The sequence below is a fragment of the Phaenicophaeus curvirostris genome, chromosome 9, assembly GCF_032191515.1.
Source record: "Phaenicophaeus curvirostris isolate KB17595 chromosome 9, BPBGC_Pcur_1.0, whole genome shotgun sequence".
In the NCBI taxonomy this organism is placed as follows: domain Eukaryota; kingdom Metazoa; phylum Chordata; class Aves; order Cuculiformes; family Cuculidae; genus Phaenicophaeus; species Phaenicophaeus curvirostris.
Window position 1 is genome coordinate 18,472,559 of NC_091400.1, and position 20,223 is coordinate 18,492,781.

A 20,223-nucleotide genomic window follows, 5' to 3' on the forward strand; every position below is an offset into this window, starting at 1 on the left:
GATCTTCCCCCAGCTCTCATTTTAGTTATCCAGAATAAAGTGTTAGTATCCTCTTTTCTCAGCATCTGAATCTAACATACAGAGAGTGTTACCAAAGCATTCTGGAAACTAACTACAACTGAACAAAACTACTGGTAACCAGGTAGACACAAATAGCTGGGTTTCTCCTTCCATCTCACATAAATTATTATATTCTATTTTGTTTAAGTGACTACCACATCTTTGTCCTGCAGACAATTGTTTGCGTTGAGAACAAGTTGCAATGTGCCACTCTGGAGATAAGTGTTCACAGAATTCTGAGGTTTCTGCTTTTTGGGAAAGGATAAAAAGCTTTGCATCATCCTGTTGGGAGGCAGAAAACCAATACAATACCTAGTTCCAAATTTCTACCTAATCCAGACATACAGGGGCCAGAAATTCTAGCTCGGTGACATTACACATCATTACACTAGAAAAAGGGCATCCCGGACTTTTCATATCTCCAGCTCCTGGCAACAGTGGTATCTGCATCCATCTGTCCTGATTTTTCTAACAGTGGAGAAATGACTGACAGTGACTGGGAGGAGACAGACTGAGACCACTGGGCTGTTCATTAGAAGTGCACATCAGACTGCGGCTGGATAGTTTTGGGCTCCTGAGATCCCAGCACACTTGATTTGGGCAAGATGGGGTAGATCTCATTTTGGTTATTTCCCCATCTTTCTGCTTTTTCTTTCCCCAGCTGGTCTAGGCTCTGGGGGAGCAGCTCTTCTTGACTGCGTTCTTCCTCCTGTGAATCAGAACAAAAACATTGTTAGCAAGCTACCAAGAAGTCTAGCAATACTCCAGGAGAGAGACACGGAAGGCATGATACTTAAACATCTTCCTATACTCTTCTAGGAATTAGCACAACCTACCTGTCTATTAAAGATTTAATGTAGTGTTTGCTGCAATACACTGATGAAGGTACATTCAAGCATTAGACAGTCATCTCTTTTCACCCTCTACAAGAGCAAAAATCCTGGGGCAAAGCAAATCTGCAAGCAAACACTTGAATAATGTTTTGGACATGTTCACATGAGAAGTAGGACCCTCCAAAATGCTCCTTCAGATGGAAAGGGATTACAGAACTGCTCTACAAAGGAAAGAAGCTTCTTTCTGACTCAGTTAAATCACTGTGTACTGTTGGACTATGCTCACCATGAAAGCCATAAACTAATGACATGGCTCCTGCACACCTTTCTGCCTTTGACTTTAAAGCTGAAGACCCAAAATACGCTGGTTGACTGACTGGAGTCAGTCTTAGGCAAAAGTTTCAAGTCTGCAATGAGGCACTGTGGACACACCACTAGCAGTCTTCCAAAATACTATCGTGAGCTGCTCTTGCTGGGAAGGACAGTATGATCTTCTTTAACATTTGAGGATAAACAGGTGCAAAGGAACCGAAGACAAGTGAATTGCATCCACTGCCACAGGAATGAATATGGCCTCTAAGGAGGTGGAGTGTGTTTAAGGGTACCGCAGTTAACTGGGGGAACATGAAAGCAAGAAGATTTTTATCACTGTGCTTGAATAGATGAGGCTTGATCATACAAAATGCTTACCCTGCCCAGCCATTTTTGTCTTATGTCAATGTAGACTGGGAAAGCAAAGATGACATTGGGTCCATTCACATGGCAGGACTCATCACCTACCCCGAAGTTGATTCAAATGCATGGTGGAGGACTACCAACCTTGCTAGTATTATCTAGCAGCTTGCCCATGTCCTTCCTCTTCAGTTTGTTTCTTTCCAGCATGTCTAGCTTGTTCATCACTGCATCAATCTTGGAGCTAATGCTGTTTATGGACTGTTCCAGCTTCAGCACACGTTGCAGGATGCTGAGGAAGACATGGAGAGCATTTGCAAGCTTTTTCTTTTCATGAACAGCAAGATTTGCTGCAGAAATCTTATGGAAAATGGGCCAGACTTCAAACACAAGTGAATGCTCCACATCAGAGAGTTGATTCATATCAACTGAAGGTATAACTCCCTGCTATGCTGGTTTTTCATCTGTAATCAGTGATTCTGCTTAGGATGGATACCAATCAGTTTGCATCACAATATAATCCCAGTATTAAATATTGCACCTGCCTCTCCTTTGACATAGCCCTATGTGGATTACTCAGTGTTGCTCAGTAGCAGAATCAGGATCTCCTATATTTATAGGAGATATATTTGCCCCATGTTCCTCCTGTGGAAGAAATAGCTCAGTGTTATTCTCAGACCTGGAGGATGAAGACCAACTAGGGTACAAATCAAGTATATTTATTCTCACAGGACCTTTCATAAAGGTATCAGCTTCCCCTGGCTCAGTTGTCTGGGCTACCTTACGAGCTGAAACTTGACAACATATTGCCTGTCGCTTGCTGACAGTTGCAGAGGTTATTCAAAAGGCAGAAAGCAAAATTTCTTAACCCAATCTTTTACAGGAATAAGCAAACTACACTACAAGAACTGTCCCAATTCTGTCCTGACCTGCTCATTTACGTGTGTGCAAGATAAAAAGGGACAAGATCTTACTGAAAATGCTCAGCAACAGCATAAACAGCTACATCAGGGAAGGAAGCAGCAGACAATCAGACCTCTGATTTGCAGAGGGATTAAACTATTGCCAGTACAAACATACACTTGGAATTCTTCTCTGGAGACCCAGCTGGCCTTATTGGCGTGGTTATTCCTTGCTTCCATGTAGGTCAGATTCTCATCCAGGTTGTTGTCACCATAGGATTTCCCCAAATTTTCAATTTCTGTGTTCAAAGCAGCCTAGAAGATAGATAAAGAAATGCCTGAAAATATGGATACTAGATCTGTGTCACCTTCACTGTGAATAATAGAGCTTCACAGGCAGTGATATTCTCAGCTGCTATCCAGGCAGAGTTGAAGCTGTATTTGAGTCGCTTGCTTAGCTTATACCACAAACCCAAAGATTCCTGAGGCCACTTTGGAGTGCTTTCTGCCAAATAGAGGGTTTCTTTCCTTGCCCTTTTTTTACCCTTTTTGCCTCCAGGTCATGCTTCATCTGCTGTTGCTCCTCTTCATCAAGAACATAATTGCCATCTTTGTCGAATCTGGAGAAGGCGGCTGTGATCTCGTTGTCTGCATGGCCCAGTCTGCAAAATAGTAGAAAGAGAAAGCTCAAGGCACTGAATTACTGTTAGGCTTTAACAGCGCAGGAGGACCCCTTTTCAAATCAGTGCATTGTTTCCTTTTGTCAGTGACAAAGCTAAACATCCCAAGCAGGAAAGAAATAGCAACACAAATCCATTTCAAACAGGAGATCTTCCCACATAAGGAAAGATGATAACTATATTTTTGAGTCTTACATTGCCCAGATTGAGCTAACTGCTCCCCTAGCCTTGAAAACCAGAGAATTTAAATTACCTGTATGACCAAAAGACAGGGTAAATGTGTATCCCTCAAGCTCACTCACTTACTCCTTCAAGCTATTCTTAAAGTCTTCAAAGTTCAGTTCTTTTGTTCTATTCTGCAGTGCTTTCTGCACATCGGAAATCCTCTCCTTCTTCACCTTCAGCTTCTTGAGTGTCCGGTTGTAGCTCTGTTACCAAAGGTGCAAACAGACATAGACTCATGCAGGCAGAACAGTGAGAAATAGACAGTTATTTGTGAGCAATATCGGTGATATTGGTGAGCAAATGCTAATTAATACAGGGAGATTTTAAGCTTTCCAGAAGCAAAACCCAACACTGCTGAATAAACTCCACCTCTAAACTAGGATCACACCTTCAAAGCAACACCAACATGGTAGCTAGGGTCTCAGTAACAAAGTTTGCTCTTTGATTTTCTCCTCCTGACTCTTCCTTTATCTGAGCTCCCAGGCATCATCTGTTTAAGGTAATGTCTCAAATATGATTCTTTGCAGGACAATGGTCCCACAGCACAGAGCTGTGAACTTCCAGGATCTTTTCTGGAATTTGTGCGTAGGAAATCCAGGTGAAACCCACTAGATCTGCACCACTGTAACATGCTCACCTTAGCACAACAAGGCCTGCCATTTTATTGATCAAAGAACACTGTATCAGTGACTGAAAGAGCTTTGTCTAGAAACTGCTCTGGGAAGAAAAGTCTCTCAGAAACACTACCAGCATGCTCAAGTAACGGGATTCCCTCAACCCCTGCCTTCTCTCTAGTAAATTCTACATCGGTCAGGGACTTCCAGAAACAGCTTCAGGATTTAGCTAGAAAGTAGCTTTCACTATTCATCACCTGCTTCAAAATGTCTGAGAGCTGCAGCTCATCTTTCTGGCTTGAAAGCTCCTCCTTGACTTCTGAGTACGTGTCATTGATGATGGCCAGAAACATGTTCTAGAAAAAGGGGAAGAAAGAAGATGAATAAACATTAGGCATCTTGCCTGCTCCAGCAGCTGAAGCAGCAAGAGACAAGCATCACTGTGCACATCTCAGTTAAACAAGAAGCTGTTTCCACATAGGGTATCCCTGGGCAAATTAAAGTGGGTGGAATGAAGGCCTATTTCAGCCACATGGTGCTTTTTCAGTGGTGGTCCTTGCAGTTAAAGCAGTGGCAGAAGGTACATTAATTCACAGTTCAAATACCATCTTTAGTAGCCTCTCCTGCAAGATCCTGCATTTGGATTCCTGGCACTGGGTATTTAAGCTGGTTCTTATGAGTATCCCTCTGCATCCATTGCCTAGGAAGCCAGAGACTGTCCCTCGTGTTTTCATCACCGCCTGTTACAGAGCAGCTGAATTCAGCTACCACATCAGCGGTATTCCCAGTTTTAGTCTTCACCTTAAATGATATGAATATGGTCCTTAATCACCTTGATCACCAAATCCCCAGTTGCAAGGACATGCTCTTTGTCCGCTGTGGTCTATTCGCACTGCAAAGCTATCATAACAGAACCTTCCTTTCTCTCTTAGTATTTCCACTGCATCTAACTCAGGGATTATCGGGGAGGAGTCTCTCAAACACTGCTGCAAATACAGGGGCAAGGAGGGCTTTCTTGCTTACCAGGAGCACAAAGAAAACAAAGAACACATAGGTGACAAAGTAAATAGGCCCAAGAACCCTGTTGGCATTGTCAATGGAATTGTAGTCAAAATCACCAAGAATGATCCGAAACTGGGTGAAGCTGGAGAAGAAGAAGAGCACAAGGTCATACAAAGGCACATACATTTATCCCACCTCCTCAGACAGTCCTGAGGTAAAGTCTGAACCTGCCTGCAGCCCAGATGGGTACAGGCACAAGCCAGAGCAGAGTCTCAGTCTGACTGGCAAGTTAAACATACCCTTAGTATTACAGAAGTGAGTGGAGATGATCTGCAGAGCAAGAACAGACTGGAAAGTAAAACACGGTTTCCAAAAAAATTCCTGGTTGTCCAAAGTGTGTCATGGATTAAACAGAAGTTAAAAATAAAACCAAAACAAAACCAACCTGAATTTTCCTGTATGAGGCTTTTGACTCACTGAAGCCTTCTCTGGCAAGAGAGTTCATGAGACTGTGGAGAGGACGTTAATATTGAACAGTGTTCTTCAACCTTTTGTAATTCATAGCCCCTATAATGAAGCAAGTTTAAGTCTATTGATCAGAAGTCTGCATATTTATCTCTTGTAGACCCCTTATAAGCAGGAGCTGGGTACCAGACGCCTGTGGAACACAGGCTGAAAACTGCTGCTGTAGCAGGGATCTCCCTTAATATTACGCATTGCCTGAGCAGACCCACGGATGGAAAGGCTGTCTGAGACTGGGTATCCTAACTCACTTCCCCAACATCCCCTTCTGTGGGTGCTCATCTACCCACTGGTCAACCCCCATCTCAGATACCTTGGTACATTACCTGTGGGACTTCACTGGAAATTTATCAGTGAAATGATCCTTGTAGAAAAATATTCCCCGATCTTGGGGGGAGGATAAAAAGACACAGACTGTGAAGCCATGGGCAGGCAAAAGGACCTTGAGAGCTCAGAGCCTGAAAATCCTGCCTGAGAAATGCAAAGCTCCATTTCAAATTCCTTGCATTTGGTATACTTAGGGAGCTGGGAATCTTTTCCAGGCCTAAGGAAGAAAAATACAGCATTGCTTCCTCTTTTTTTGATTTAAATTGTCCCAGTTCAATGATGTTGAAATGTCTCCTTCCAGTAAGAAATTATTTTTATCCCTTTCACTAAGATTAAGTAGACCTTTTCAAAGCAAAAAATATGCTTTTGCTATATTTTTGAAAACTTCATGCTGAATTTTTATTTAAATTGCCAATTTTCAGAAATGAAGTAGAGCTGCTGGCTTATCAAAATCAGATATATTTATAAATAATATAAATATGAAGCTTCTGACTTCTACATTTTGATGTTTAAAGCTATCATCTTGATAAGGCAAATGCATTACTTCTGCTTTTCCCATGAAAATCCTGTAGCAACAAACAGTATTTCTTCCAATTTATTGTTTGAATTAAAGTGCACTATCTGACATATACAGAAAAGTTTTCATGCAGCTTTTGTGCAGATACTGAAACAATGTGATCAGCAAATGTATTTGGAAGCCAGAAAATTTCAAATTGACAGAGCTTCTACCTGGACATCTTCCATAATTAAAAAACAAAACAAAACAAAAAAAACCCCACCAAACCAAAAAGAACACTTGTTTTGAGCTGTTTTTTCTTACCACCAGAATTACAGAGAATTTTAACCTAGCTAGGCCTAAAGCCATCTGCCTACATAAGTTTGCCAGGGTCTCATTGACAGTCAGACAGCGCCGTTCTATCACCTTTATGGAGCCACAGCAGGTGAGAAGCTGAGAGAGGGTCCTGCAGAACACAAACTAGATTATCAGATGAGCTATGATGCTTTTCTGCAGAAAGACATTAAATTATTCTGCATGTTGATTACCCTTGGTGTACCTAACAAATTCTCATGAAGTGAAAGCTGCGCAGCCTTCAGCAAACAAACTTCTCACTATACACGCCTATGAAAAGGCTGGGATTCCCATTGAATTGTAGGATTGCAAGGAGTCTCAAAGTCTGATAGAATTAGCTACTTACATCCCTACTGATAAACACCAGACAACTAGAAATCTGTCTGTAGCCCTCAATTTTCTCACTGTGTTCTTTTGTCCATGTAGATGTCACAGCTAGAGGACTGTGAGCAACCAACCATTGTGGTTTTATTACAATGAGATACAATAGTTGTCTGATTGACATGGAGGTTTGTAATTGGGGAAGGGTTGGAAAGTAGTTAAAATTCTTTTGATGAAATGATGGAAATGTGGTTCTGACTTACATGCATTTAACAAAGGTACTGAAGTTTTCCACTTGTGTCCCAAAAAGAAGATAACCCAGCTGGGCATAGGCAAAGAAGACAATGAAGAACATAATGGCAAAGCCCAGGATGTCCTTAGCACAACGTGCCAGAGTGGAGGAGAGCTGGGTCATTGTTTTGTTAAAGCTAATGTACTTGAATATCTGCAAGAAGAAAGAACAGGGTCAAAATTAGGCCAAAACACCAGCTAGGTCAGTCCCTCTCAGTTATGTGCATGCTTAATAAGACAAGAGCTTCACTAGCACCAAAGGACTGAGAATATAGCCAGGCTAGGGGAACAGTGACTTAGAGTTCAGGATATTTGTCCTAGGTGTGCCACCACATTCCTGTGGGGGCATAAACATATGCCTTTTTTCCCAGTGTCAAAGGAAAATATAAAGAGGGACTGCTAAAGGGAAAAAATCACTTGAGGCTAATGAGGAGCCTCAAGTACAGAGTGGCTTTCCACCATGCCAAGATGCTTTGATTGAAATGCAAAGTCCATGCTAACAGACGAGTTGTTTCCAGTTTTTTGGGTGGCCATCATGAAAGGAAAACATTAGTTGCCAGGTTATCCTTCAAAATACAAAATACTACAGGATGGACAAAGTTACATTGTACTCAGCATTTTCTAAAACCACTTTTACACCACAACATGAGCTCATCTCCCTATCCATTATGCCCAAATAGCTGGCCTCAGAATGCCAGCTGAAAGGATGTCTGGATTTAGTGCAAAACAGAGCATATGTCTTTGTGGAAAATCATTCTCTGCTCTATAGCCGTTACCCTCGTTCACTCAGAGGGATGAAAGAGTCATTTCCCAAGTTATCTGAGATGTGAGATTGGAGGCCTGGTGTCTCCTAGACCCGCTACAATACCTTGATCCATGCAAAGAATAAGTTGACTGCATTCATATTGTTGTACTGTGTCTGCCAGAACGCCAGGAACTCGAAGTCCGCATAGGTGTCAGGGTGTTTCAGCAACTCTCCCAAAAGTCTGTTTACCTCAATGGTGCGAAAGATGTGGAAACCAATAGCAACGATGGATAGCTGTGAAGAGGAAGAGGCTGCAGTGACCACTATGCCTACACTTTCCACAGAGAAGTGTCACAGAATTCCTTGGTATCACACTTCACAACTGCAGTCTGCTGTTGGGGGATCGAGATAAGGTCTTAATGCACCAAATTATACCCTGAATTCACAGCCTCTCAGGCAGCTCTAAAGAAAGAATTTTCTCCTAACACTTCATAGAACACCATGTGTTCTTTTACTCTGCTAGTTCATGTTACTATTGAAGTAAAACATGTGCCAGCTCTTGTCCTATCTAGACTAGCTTCCCCATTTCTTCATTTGTTTTGGCTCTTGCACCTCTCTGTTAATGAACCCCACAAAAAACTGTGCAAGGATCCTCACCAGAATGATGACCACATCCAGGACGTTCCAGATGCTGGTGAAGTACTGAAGCTTGTGGATACGCAGCTCCAAAATCTCCTCCACCACATAGTAGAAGATGAAGACACAGAAGACTGTTTCACAGGCAACAATGAAGAAATCCCATGCACTGACATATCGTATAAGCTTGACTGTCCGTATTTGCCAGGACGGAATAGCACCACCAGTGGCTGGAAACTCGACCACTAACCTTGAAGGGGACAAGAAAACTCTGATAATTACAAACAGCAGGAGAAACGCTCTTAGATAATTTTGGAACAGGCTGCCCAGGCAGGTGGTTGAGTCACCATCCCTGGAGGTATTTAAAAGACAGGTAGATGAAGTGCTTAGGGATATTATTTAGTAGTAGACAGGTACAGTTGGACTTGATGGTCTCAAAAGTCTTTTCCAACCTAGAGATTCTATGATTCTATGAGAGACACCAAACCTGAACATGAACTGTCCACCAAACCATGAATGGAAGAGTTTTGCATGTGTCTATGTAGCCATACATCTCTGCTGTTTCACTGTCCATGATAGGAAAGTGTGAAAGGTGAAGAGAAGTGTGAGTGGTTATGTCAGGAAGACCAAATCTTCTTACTAATTTGTGCAACTTATACTGACACCACTCAGTTCTAATTCCCTGGTGGTCCATATTAAAATATCTGCATTTTAAGAAACTGTGGCATTGAGGAAGAAGTAGGAGGCAGAAGAATATTCAGTGGAACTCTGCTTACCTCAGAACACAGAACAGATTGATATTTGCATTATACACAGAGAAATCAATGAAGACAACTCGTGTCCCCCGATCCAACCATAATTTCTCCTTCAAGATTTGCAGGGCTTCAGCACTCTCTTCTCTGGTCAGCTTGAGGTCTATGTAATATCCACCCCCACTGTAACTAGTTAGTCTTCCCCAATGAGATGAGCCACCCAGCTCCTCCTCAGAATGGTACCTCCATCTGCAACAGACAAGCCATAAGCAAAGGCATCACTATCCCAGGCATGGATATGACCTGGTAGCCAGCAGAAATAGGACTGTATCTCCAAGGGACAAAGCAGTTCTTAATTAAAGAGCTGGCATTTAACTTCTATTCCAGATCTGAGCCTATATCAGTTCTTCTTTATTGATAGATTTCTGATCTAATGCTTCCCAGCAGTGACACAACACACGCTGTAATACTACAGAGGGAAAATTCTGTAGGTTCATTGGCTATGCCACAGTGTTGTTTGCATGGAGGTTACCCCCAGGATCTGCTGCATTTCCCTCTACTGTATTTCACACAACCCTCTGCTTATAACACACTTGCATTCACAGAAGATGTACTTACGCTGTTCCATTGATGAGTCCAAAGGAGACCCTTTCCTCCTTGTCATCTGAGTATACATCATAGCAGCCTGAGATTTCCTCCTTGAAGTCATCATGGACCACACAGGAATTGTTCTTCACCTTCAGTTGTCGCATGCGTGGGACACCCAGCAGAAGGTTCTCATAATAGATGTAGGACTGGGTGCTGTGAGCTGCTAGGGACTCATTGTTGTACCACTTTGTCCAGTAAAGATTATCCAGGAGGGGGCCTTGTGCATACTGCAAGACAGGGAGAGAACAACTTCTTCATAGCCCATATATCAGAGGAATTTTCTTGGTCTGAGAGAGTAAGACCTGACCCACCCCTCTGTACTCCTGAAGATGGAAAGCAGCAGAAGCTTGTGTTAGATATATGCTAAGGAGGGGAAAAACCAGGGCTGGTGGAGCCGCAGGGTGGAGGAGGGATTCTGGGTAGCAGGATTACTGTTGGCTCCTCACATATGGTTGTATGTTGTATGGTTGCTGCATTTTTTTGGGGTTGGTGAAGAGATGAGGACCCTGAAAGCCTCTCTGTCTCTTCCACTTCAGTAAATACATGCCTCAATGAATTGTCCTGGCATGAGGTGTGAAAAAGAGGGTGTGCCAGTGCCTTGGAAACATTGGATGGAAAACAGAGATGCCATACTTCATTTTTTAATACAGCAGGAAAAAACAAAGTTAAGTGACAATTTCTGGCTGACTGTCAGAGAGAAATGGTTGCAATATCTCAGCCGCATACATTATGGCTCGTATTATTCCTTCAACAGTTCTTTGACAGAACTGTGTTAGACCCTAGAAATCTTTTCCTTTCTTTAATCTCTTTAATCAAAGCCCGTGCAAATTTTAATCCAGCTTCTTCATGAAGAACCTATAGATCAGAGCAGCACAGGCATGAATAGAGACAGGTTAAGTATGTTGCTCCCACTATTGCCCATGAAAGTGGACATGGGGTTATTACAAAGAAATCAGCATGAAGACATTGGACTACAGGATTGAATGCCACTTCTACCAAAGAAAACCTGGAGAAAGTTGTTTGGCCTCTCTAGGCCCTACCCATTTTTGCAATGAACATCATATCTCAGAGATTTGTTTTTGTTATGTCCTACCTGTAAGTTACTGGGGAATGGACTCCTCTGGGCATGCACAACACTTAGCTGAAGCAGTATTCTTGACAAAGCGCTCAGAAGGACAAATTATATTTTAAACCAGTGGATATTTTGCATGCAGATGATATTGTAACTATTGCTTGTAGCTGGCAAGAGCTTGTGGCAGAAAATGCTTTCCTGAAAGCACTAGGTAGCAGATTGAGAGGAAACTGAATATCCCAGTCCAGCTGTGATTTCCAGGGCTCACCGTGCTGGGCCAGACTTGTACTCACCACCCAGAAGTCAGCCATGCTGCTGATGGACTGGAAGGAGACACGGCTGTCTGCAGAGGTCTGCAAGAAGAGCTCAGACATCACTTTGGTGTAGTAATAGGCATTGGAACTTGTCATTCCATATGTCACTAAGAGAAGAGACAAGAGTGGGGTTCTGCCTTGTAGCTTAATATTGGAGCCTGACATAAACATACATACGTATTCTCTTTCTGTGTATCTTTTATAGTATCACAAGTAAGCTGAGCAAGGCACAAGAGAAGAAGCCTCAGGAACACTGAGTATATTATTTCTGCTTTCTTAGGGATTTACAAACCTGTATGTTGCATGTTCCAGAATTCAAACTGTCAGACTGACAGACTATGAAAGTTTAGAAGTTGGAGAAGACCATTAGGTGATGCAACTGAATACCATGGCTAGCATTTTTTTTCCTAAGAGAAATTTTCTTTCTCCATACCAAGTCCATGATCTGTATTTTGAAGTTCTGATCTGAATCCATAAAGGTACAGAGATGACTCCAAACAGGAGCAGGCTCTGACTTCCCCAAACATATTGTTTCAACTCTCCAGTGCTTTCTCCTGCAGAAAAGTGTCCATCACAATGATCACTAAGAACATGTCCTACTATTGAAAGGGCACCATGACAATAAAGCAGCTGACATTCAAGAACCCCCTTCATCAGCACTTCTGGATGAGTCAGTGTGTGACTACACATATATCCGTGTTTGTATCTTTGTTCTTTAGGAAGTGTGGCTGAAGCATTGTCTCCCTGGCCTGGTGTGATAGTAACTTAGGTCGGTATTGTCTGTCTATCTCTCCTGCCACAGGTTTTATGAAATATAATCCTCTTCACTGTCCCATGCCCCAGGTGCTCATTTGTGATAATGAATGATAACAAAACACAAACAGCAATTGTTCTACCCACACAAAGCCTGTAAGCAACCATTCAGTACAGAGACAGCACTAAATCCAACCAAGAACAACAGTATGAGCTACCATCTGCTTTATCACCTCAGACACCCCTCCAGCCCCAAAGGGGAAAAATCTCTCTGAACACAGTGTCTTTGAACTCAGGAAGTTTCTAAAGCTGCTCTCTGGGGTTTAAACACTCACTGTAAGAGAAGAGACCCAGTGCAGATTCTCTCAGGACTGTGGAGTCGGTGGCTAGAATTGACAACATAGATCAGAAAACACTGCTCCAATTTAACTAATATCAATCAGGTCTAGATCAAGAGTTAGTTACTTTACCTGTGTATGCAGCAGCTATTCTGTAGGTTAATGAGACATCTGCTTGCTGCAGTGAGTGCACGTACAACAAATTTAACACTTAGAGGAGTGAGGAAGTCTAATAATAAAAGCTCACATTATTCCCCTCACGCTGCACACAGAAAAGACATATAAGAGATGTGACAGCTACTTACATAGACAGATGTCCACCAAGAACACAATATAGACTAGCAGCTCTCGCAGTGTGGTCTTCACATAAAGCTCTCTGTTTTCAGCTGTGTTCTCAGTCAGTGTAGTGCCCCACAGACCTGTTGAGTGTAAAGAAGAAATTGGGGAGTTTTGATGTCAATTCTCAAAGGGATGTGAGGAGCTGAATTCCTGTTCCCAAAAGAACACTTGAGAGTCGAATTTTTGTCCTCCACTTTTCTCTTCAAAACTTAAGAACTGTAAAAAAAGTGTAAAATAACCCCTAAAAGAGTTATTCCAGCATGAACAAATATTTGGGGCTGACTGAAATATATTGGCTTTCTTTTTTTGCTAGATTACTGTCCAGTTTTCTGTTTGTGTTCTATATGGACTGACCTTTTCCTGCTTTTTTTTTTCAGCTTACTCTTTGCAGAAATTCAGTCTGTCACAAGTACTCTTAGAAACACAAAATATTGTCTCCACCATCCATGTGCCAACAGCTGACTTTCTGATAGGACTTACATAGCAGAACTGCTCCTGATGTTAGCTTTACAATCATTAGTTGCTTACCTTGCTTACCTAAAAACTTGCTGATTTCTTGTAGGTCATAAGACTCAAATAACCCAACTAAATATTTTCAGTACAGGATTTAGAGCCAGATTCTATTCAGGATGTCTGTCAATGGAGCTCTTCTGACATCAATACAGATACACCATTTGCACCAGCTTGTGATCCAATATCTTCACACAGCAAAAGCAACTCATTAAACATTGCCAGGGTTGATCAAAAACAGAGAAACACTACATTTAAAAGAAGCCCTTGTATTTTGGGTTTGATGAACTGCCTGGCACCATTAGTGTACTTGTTCTTGCTGTAATGACTTTCTTTTGTGATTTCTGAAAGGCTCCTGAAGTTGAAAGGCATGAGAACTTCCACTTGAAAGCCTAGTGATGGAAGCCATGTCAATAATACCCATAGTCTTGCTGCTTTCTGCAGCTTCCAGAGAGCTCCACCTTGATGCCATCCCCTGTGGTATGCAACAATCATCTTCACGCAAGCCAGGATCGAAGCTGATCGAAGACCACACATTTGAAGTCATCTCTGGCAGAGGACGAAGGGCTTTTTTCTTTGGAGCAAGCAAAAGTGGTTTAGTGGTCTGCGCACATTTACTGCTGTCCTTTTGATAGCTCTTTGGCATCTCAACAGATTAGAGAGCTTTTTGCACTACCAGCTACCATAGTGCCGATTGCAGCATCCACCCTCAGTCCAGGATAGACAAACCAGTAGCCTGTTTTAGACATGCCAGATCAGCAACAGAAATTACAGCCTGGAGAAGATTTGGATTAACTCATGTGCAGGAGAGAGTAGCATGCGGTTCACAGGAATCTCCACAACAGAGAAAAACAGTGGACAACAACCACCTATCTGTTCAGGTCACTTTTAAATTATGCCCTTCATCTCTATCTATGGCTACACCACAATCTTAACAGGTTCATTTGTTTTACAGGCAGGGGTACCCCTACTATCCACATGTTGGGAACAAAGGCAACAACTTTCTTTGCTTTGGGAATAGAAGTGTACTTGAGAACAACTAAATTCAGGACACACAAATATCCTTGAAAACTTGGCTCAGAGACTTGCTCTCAAAATTACACCTGGAAGACCATAAGGTAGGCCCAGCACCCTTTCAGATCACATCTAGTAATTATAAAACAATATCAGGTGAGGTTTCATTTCAGTCGTTTCTTTGGGAAACATGTCATGGAAATACAGTGTCTCATACATGAAGCATGTCCCTATCTGTGTTTCCTGTAGCATCACCTACTCCACTGGGGATGCAGCTATTTTGGACATGATGTTTGGAGTAGAAGGATACTCGAGACTAGAAGACATCCAGGCTTTCTTATGGCCTCTTGCATGATTCTCCAGAACTCACAAGGCAGAGCAAATTTAAAACCTCAGAATCTAGAAAACAGGCAATCAATGCAACTTGTTTGTGATTCTTGGCTTCCTGATAGTAACAATCTACAGGTAAGAATTAATAACAACATCTATATTGTCTTCTGAGGTTACTTTTAAGCCAGACTTGTGACCCAGGTGAGTGATCAGCTCACAGGCTTGAGTACAGCCTTCCAAAGGCAGTGGGAAGCTGGGTGCCCCTCACCAGTTACCACACTACCCAGACACCCAACAAAGTCTGTCTGTAAGATGGCTGTGAACAGCTGAGGTGGCAGAAGGCAGGCAGGAACCAGAAGACCCAGTTTAGAGAGGAATAATCCTGATTTGGTGGCACTAGGAGCAGCAGCTACTAACTGGTAGTCCAGCTCAGTTGCTGGTGAGGACAAAAAAAGAACTTAATAAGCCAACAATGGCCAATACCCCCAAGAGATACGGATACATAATCCAAAATAATGTTCTTAAAAGAAACAAAACAACAAAAAAAAAATCCCCACAAATTGTCCTTGGCTAAGCAATTTATCTTTACTGCTTCCACTTTCCATGTGAGGCACTAACAAAATTAAACAGAAAAGGGCAGGGGAGACCAGCAATGCCTTTGAAGAGGCAATGAAAAATAATTAGCACTTAGTAATGATGCAAAGGAAGGATTCAAATTCTTCAAGGAAGAAGTCCTCACCTCTGTGAGGCTGATACAGGCATTTCATCTGGCTGTACTGGTCTTCAGACGTCATCTTCCCAGCTCTAGTCTGTTTTACAACCCTATTCACTAACCTTGCTGGCAGGACACATTGCTGCAGCAGTCACAGAAGAAGGGAATGCTGTAGTGACCTGACACATATTTTCATTTCCATGCTCCAATTTCAAGACTGGTATCTCACAAAGGGTATTTTGATGTTAAAGTATGGATTTGTTTTTCATTTTAAGTCTCAAACAATGCTTCAAAGGAAGAATATCAGAACAAAACAGGTAAATTATACATTGTCTCTGAGCAATCTGTAATTACCCACAGAGCCCAACCAGCACTGGTCGTTGGCCAGGAGAAACCCCTAAAACCTCAGCTCTGGCTTCCATGTGAAACAATGTTAGACTGTAACTGCAATGACAAGTAAGAAAATTCCTCATGAAGAGGCTGTGCAACTCAGGACAAGACTATACTGTTACTTGCTCACATATACTGTTAGAGGGTACAGCTCTGTGAAAGGTTCTTGCAAGAATAGGAAGAAGAAAAGCAACACCAGGAGCCTCACTAAATCAGGAAGGCAGACACATTGGCAAGGAAATAGTAGTTTCCCCAATAAATAGTTTATTGCTTTTTCTTCCCTGCTTTACAGCATTAGGACTTTATGCCTTCTAGAAGAAACTGTTCAACTAATGTCCATGCCCATGGCTGTATCCTTACAGGAGACCTAACTTGCTCCCAGCTTTCTGATTTCTTCTATGTAATAGTTCGTTCCTCTCCGTCTTTTAAACTGGAAACTAGCATCTCTTTCTTTCAGCTGTCTTCAGGCAAAGCTTGTTTGATACACTGCTATTACCATCTGCATTTCAGTGCTAGATCTTCTCTGGTGAATATTTGTGACTGTTCTTAATTTACTGTAACACAGAGGCCAGTACTGCTCCATTGAGAAAATGCACACAGAGACAGTCTCATCAGAATAGTTTGATCACCAGAGTGATGGCTCCTATGGATCCAGGTCACCTAAGCTCTGCTAACAGATTCATTGCATGACCATGAGCACACCACTAAGTCTGTCTGTACATGCTGCCTTGTAGCAAATGCAACAGGATGGACCCTAGAGCTCCAGCAAGGCACACAGAATGTGGATGCCCCCTCCAAGTCAGCTAAAGATGATCTCTGGGGTAACGCTAGTCTGTTTTGGGCAGTTTCCTAGGCTACACAGATACTATGGAGTTTCTACCTCCTGCATCCCCACACCTCCTACCCCCTACCCCATACTACTGTCCTTCCCAAGGGCTAGTAAATCCTTTCTAGTGAGATACCAGCGCTTTACCTCGGATGCCTCTGAAGATGTAGAAGCAGCACTTGAGGAAAGGACTTGTCTTCCCATCCACAGCTTTGCTCTGGTTTTCCTGGCATGGCAGTGAATCCCCTGCTTTTTCAAAGTTCTCATAGGGATTCTCCCCGATGGACTTGGGGTTGTAGATGGCTTTAATCTTCAAAGAGGTAGAGGGAGAGCCGTTGTAAACAGGATTATCCCAAGCTTTCTTCCCCACTGCCTCCAGTTCATGCTCTTCCGAGGCTCGAAACTGACTCTCAGCTCCTTTGTTTAGGTGAGATGAGCTCATTGCCAGTCACTGACAGCAGAAGTACTTTTTAACCGGAATTGTGAAGACTGCCTGCTCAGGCTGGAGTTGTGGCTAGCAGAGAGAGAACTTGTCAACGCCAAATAGCTTGTCTGCCTCAGCAACCTGGAGAACACAGACCAGAGGCAGCACACATCCTCTCTCGCTTTTATCCCGGCTCAGCTGGTGACACCTACCCGAGGGGTGGCACTAGCCGATGTTAGCAACCAGAATCGGTCCTATTATCCCATGTGTCTGAGGAACACCGACAAGTCCAGGGGCTTTCCAAGAGAGAGAACAGATGCGGATACCATCATGGGAAGAGGAGGGTGTTTGGGAGACAGCCCCGAATTGGAGGGGAGTGGGATGGAGCTGGAGCTGCAGTGGGAGAGGGCTGGGCTGCATGGGGAAGGCTTTGCTCCAGGGTCAGGTAATCCCGAGTTTACAATAGTAGCAGGGGGCTCGGAGCAGGAGCAATTTGTGTGCCCAGCCTTGCGGACGCTTCAGGAAGGCGCTCGGTTTGTCCTAAAACCTGATCCCAGTCAGTGGTTACACAATATCCCCCCTGCTACCTCATTGTGGAAAGCAGGAGTAAAAAAAGTGGGAATAAACTTCTAGTGTTCATTTTGGAAACCAGGGGCTGGAACCCTGCTGCTTTTGCAGAACTTTCATCAGCCCTGCAGTGCCTGCTGGCCCTTTGTATCCTTGGAGAAGCACCTTTTCCAAATTATATATTCTGACCTGAGGAAGGACCAGGTTCAAGCTTTATGTGAATTTATCACTTCACCAAAGCAGAAGCCTATCATCCCAAGGTTAAACCATCACCTGATCCTCCCCAGGGGTACAGCCGCAGCACCTGTGCGGCCTGGGAATACTGTCTGGGGATGGGGAAGAAGTTGGCAGCCCCTAGCTGTTATTATTTCCAGTTTTGCCTGGTATAATCCTGATTTTTTTCTCAGGTTTTCTCTCTTATTCTCTGTACAAAATCTCATAGACAAGCCTACACAGAGTAAGCCTCTCTTCCTGCAATCAGTCTCTAATATCACTAAACATCTGCATGAAGACTTTTGCGCTCTCTTCAGTCCACCCTACCTTAGCTGTTAACAGAGGCTCACTGTCCTCGCCATGGCCAAAATACTGATGCAGAGTTAAGATTGCATATGTGGATCAATTCACCTTCCTCCTTACCCGAATATTCTGCCTGGCGGGGGGGGCTTAAGGCATTCCCAATCTCACACATGGAGTTCAACCTCCCTCTTCTCCTCTCCCCAACCTTCAGCACTCCCAGTGTCCCACACCCAGACACGAGGTGAGCAGAGCAGCAGGAACACACATGATTCTTGCATACAAAGTGCTCACTTCCATGCTACTGGTTAAGGTAATCTAAAGGACAAGATGGTTAGAGATGCTGAAATAACTATGATAGCGAAGACGTGAAATGAAACACACTACAAATCATGAAAGAAATCACATTTACTGGTTGCTGTGCCAAGCACAAACACCTTTAGACAATGTTCCACTCATAAATCCTTAGCATAAGGAGAAGAGAGCACCAAAGAGCTCATAAATTCCCCAGCAGTATCAAACACCAAATTAGAGCTACCAAGCATTTAGATTTCACAGTTCGGAAAAAAAAAAAGTTCTAAAGACTCTCAAGTTACTAAAGACTCTCAAGTTACTAAAAGGCAGACACTTGTTGAAACACTGAAGATAAATCTGCTTGCCAGACCCAAGAGGACAGGCTCTCCAGGAGCTCACCAGCTGATGCTGAAGCACCCCTGAGAGGAACTTCTTTTTCCAGTTATAGAAGATGCTAGAACACCAGTTACAGACTAACTGTTTGAGCTGAGCAGGACTGGAAGCTCAGGTCTGAAGGTCCTCACTTTGCCACCCCTACCTCTATCCCCTTGTTGGAGGATGAGGACTGAAATGTTCAGCTCTGTAACATAATCAGCCTTTACCCGGATTTTGAACAGTCCTTTCAGATTTCTTCCAGAGGCTTAATAATCGGAGAGGTTTAAGGTTTCCCAGATATCTCATTCTTGAGGAATCACGTACAGCAAAGTTATAGCACTGCACAATGTACTATAGTCAGCCTTTACTGCAACTAAAACAAAAAAAGACGCAGCCATGGATAAACAATTCTACACCCAAGTTCCCACTTTCTTATTTATGCTGCAATGTTTATTCTCTTGGTGATAACTCATTTTCAGCAGGTTCACATGCAGCTCGTACAGAAGAATTTTGTTCAGGTTTCCAAACAACATGAGCTGAACTAGAGCTGGTGGTTATCCCCAGGGATTGCATCAGGGAAAGAGGATGGGAAAGTGGTGGTGGCAGCACTAACCAACTGTTAAATATCAGAAGGAAAAAATAGACTTCTGGGCAGAGTACCTTGGTGCTGAGTAAGCTGTTGGTGCTGCATTTTGAAAATTTTCCCAGCCCAGTGTATTATTATTAATTATTATTAATAATTATTATTATTTATTTGTAATAATTCATTATTATGTATTTATAATAATTCATTATTATTAATATATATAGCAAAAGGGGCGTCTTCCCGTGCAATGCAACTGGTTCTGGGGTGGTAACCAACCAGCGGTTCACTCCAAGAGGCATCCCACGCTTAGAGTATCAAGCAGCTTTCTTCAAGGTGCTCAAAGAGCAGCTTCCCATTCTCTAAGCTGCTGTGGGTGCTAATGGCAAGATGTTTGGATACCAGCTGCTCCTTAGACCCAGACTGAGCACAGCCAGCAAAGGGGACACACACACAGCCTAGGTCCCATGGCACGTCACAAGCAAACACCTGCTAGTGTCCCTGCTAAGACAAAGCAGGACTCAGAAATCAGAGATATTAATATCTTCCCCAACGTAGCTATCTGCCAGATGCAGATGAGTCCCTGCATAGGGCCCCTGAGAACACAGCAGGTTACAAGCTTGTGTTGAGTAAGCGCAGTGAGAGGAAAGGGTGCTGATCATTCTTCCTTGGTTTGCTCCCGAAAGGGCATAGGCTGGGTTTCAAACACCTGTTTGGAAGGCCTGTTCCTCTGAACCCTTGACGCTAGCCACTGACTATTCAGACAAACGGCTTGCTGCTTTCCCTCAA

General features: G+C 43.0%; 2 protein-coding genes across 2 annotated transcripts in view; both read right to left on the reverse strand.

The window, feature by feature from the left end:
* The window catches only part of LOC138724321 (broad substrate specificity ATP-binding cassette transporter ABCG2-like), a 434,882-nt gene that overhangs the window by 29,923 nt on the left and 384,736 nt on the right, over positions 1 to 20,223 (reverse strand). The window lies entirely within an intron of this gene.
* PKD2L1 (polycystin 2 like 1, transient receptor potential cation channel) lies at positions 25 to 17,120 on the reverse strand. Its single transcript, XM_069863531.1, has 15 exons — positions 16,826 to 17,120; positions 12,863 to 12,976; positions 11,446 to 11,573; positions 10,051 to 10,307; positions 9,457 to 9,681; positions 8,702 to 8,930; positions 8,168 to 8,338; positions 7,272 to 7,453; positions 5,010 to 5,130; positions 4,244 to 4,342; positions 3,454 to 3,575; positions 3,012 to 3,129; positions 2,646 to 2,782; positions 1,713 to 1,857; positions 25 to 769 (listed from the first exon to the last, which is right to left on the reverse strand). The coding sequence occupies exons 1-15, from the start codon at positions 17,118 to 17,120 to the stop codon at positions 593 to 595; spliced, it is 2,520 nt and encodes an 839-aa protein (XP_069719632.1). The 3' UTR covers positions 25 to 592.

What these genes read in the sequence shown, in the direction of transcription:
- PKD2L1 (XM_069863531.1), bottom strand. Translation starts at nt 17,120, where the DNA reads ATGAGCTCATCTCACCTAAACAAAGGAGCTGAGAGTCAGTTTCGAGCC. An exon ending in TGGATGTGGTCATCATTCTG is followed by an intron (nt 8,339 to 8,701) that starts GTGAGGATCCTT and finishes TCCTCTTCACAG; the next exon opens with CTATCCATCGTTGCTATTGG. An exon ending in AGTACCTTTGTTAAATGCAT is followed by an intron (nt 5,131 to 7,271) that starts GTAAGTCAGAAC and finishes CTTCTTCTCCAG; the next exon opens with CTTCACCCAGTTTCGGATCA.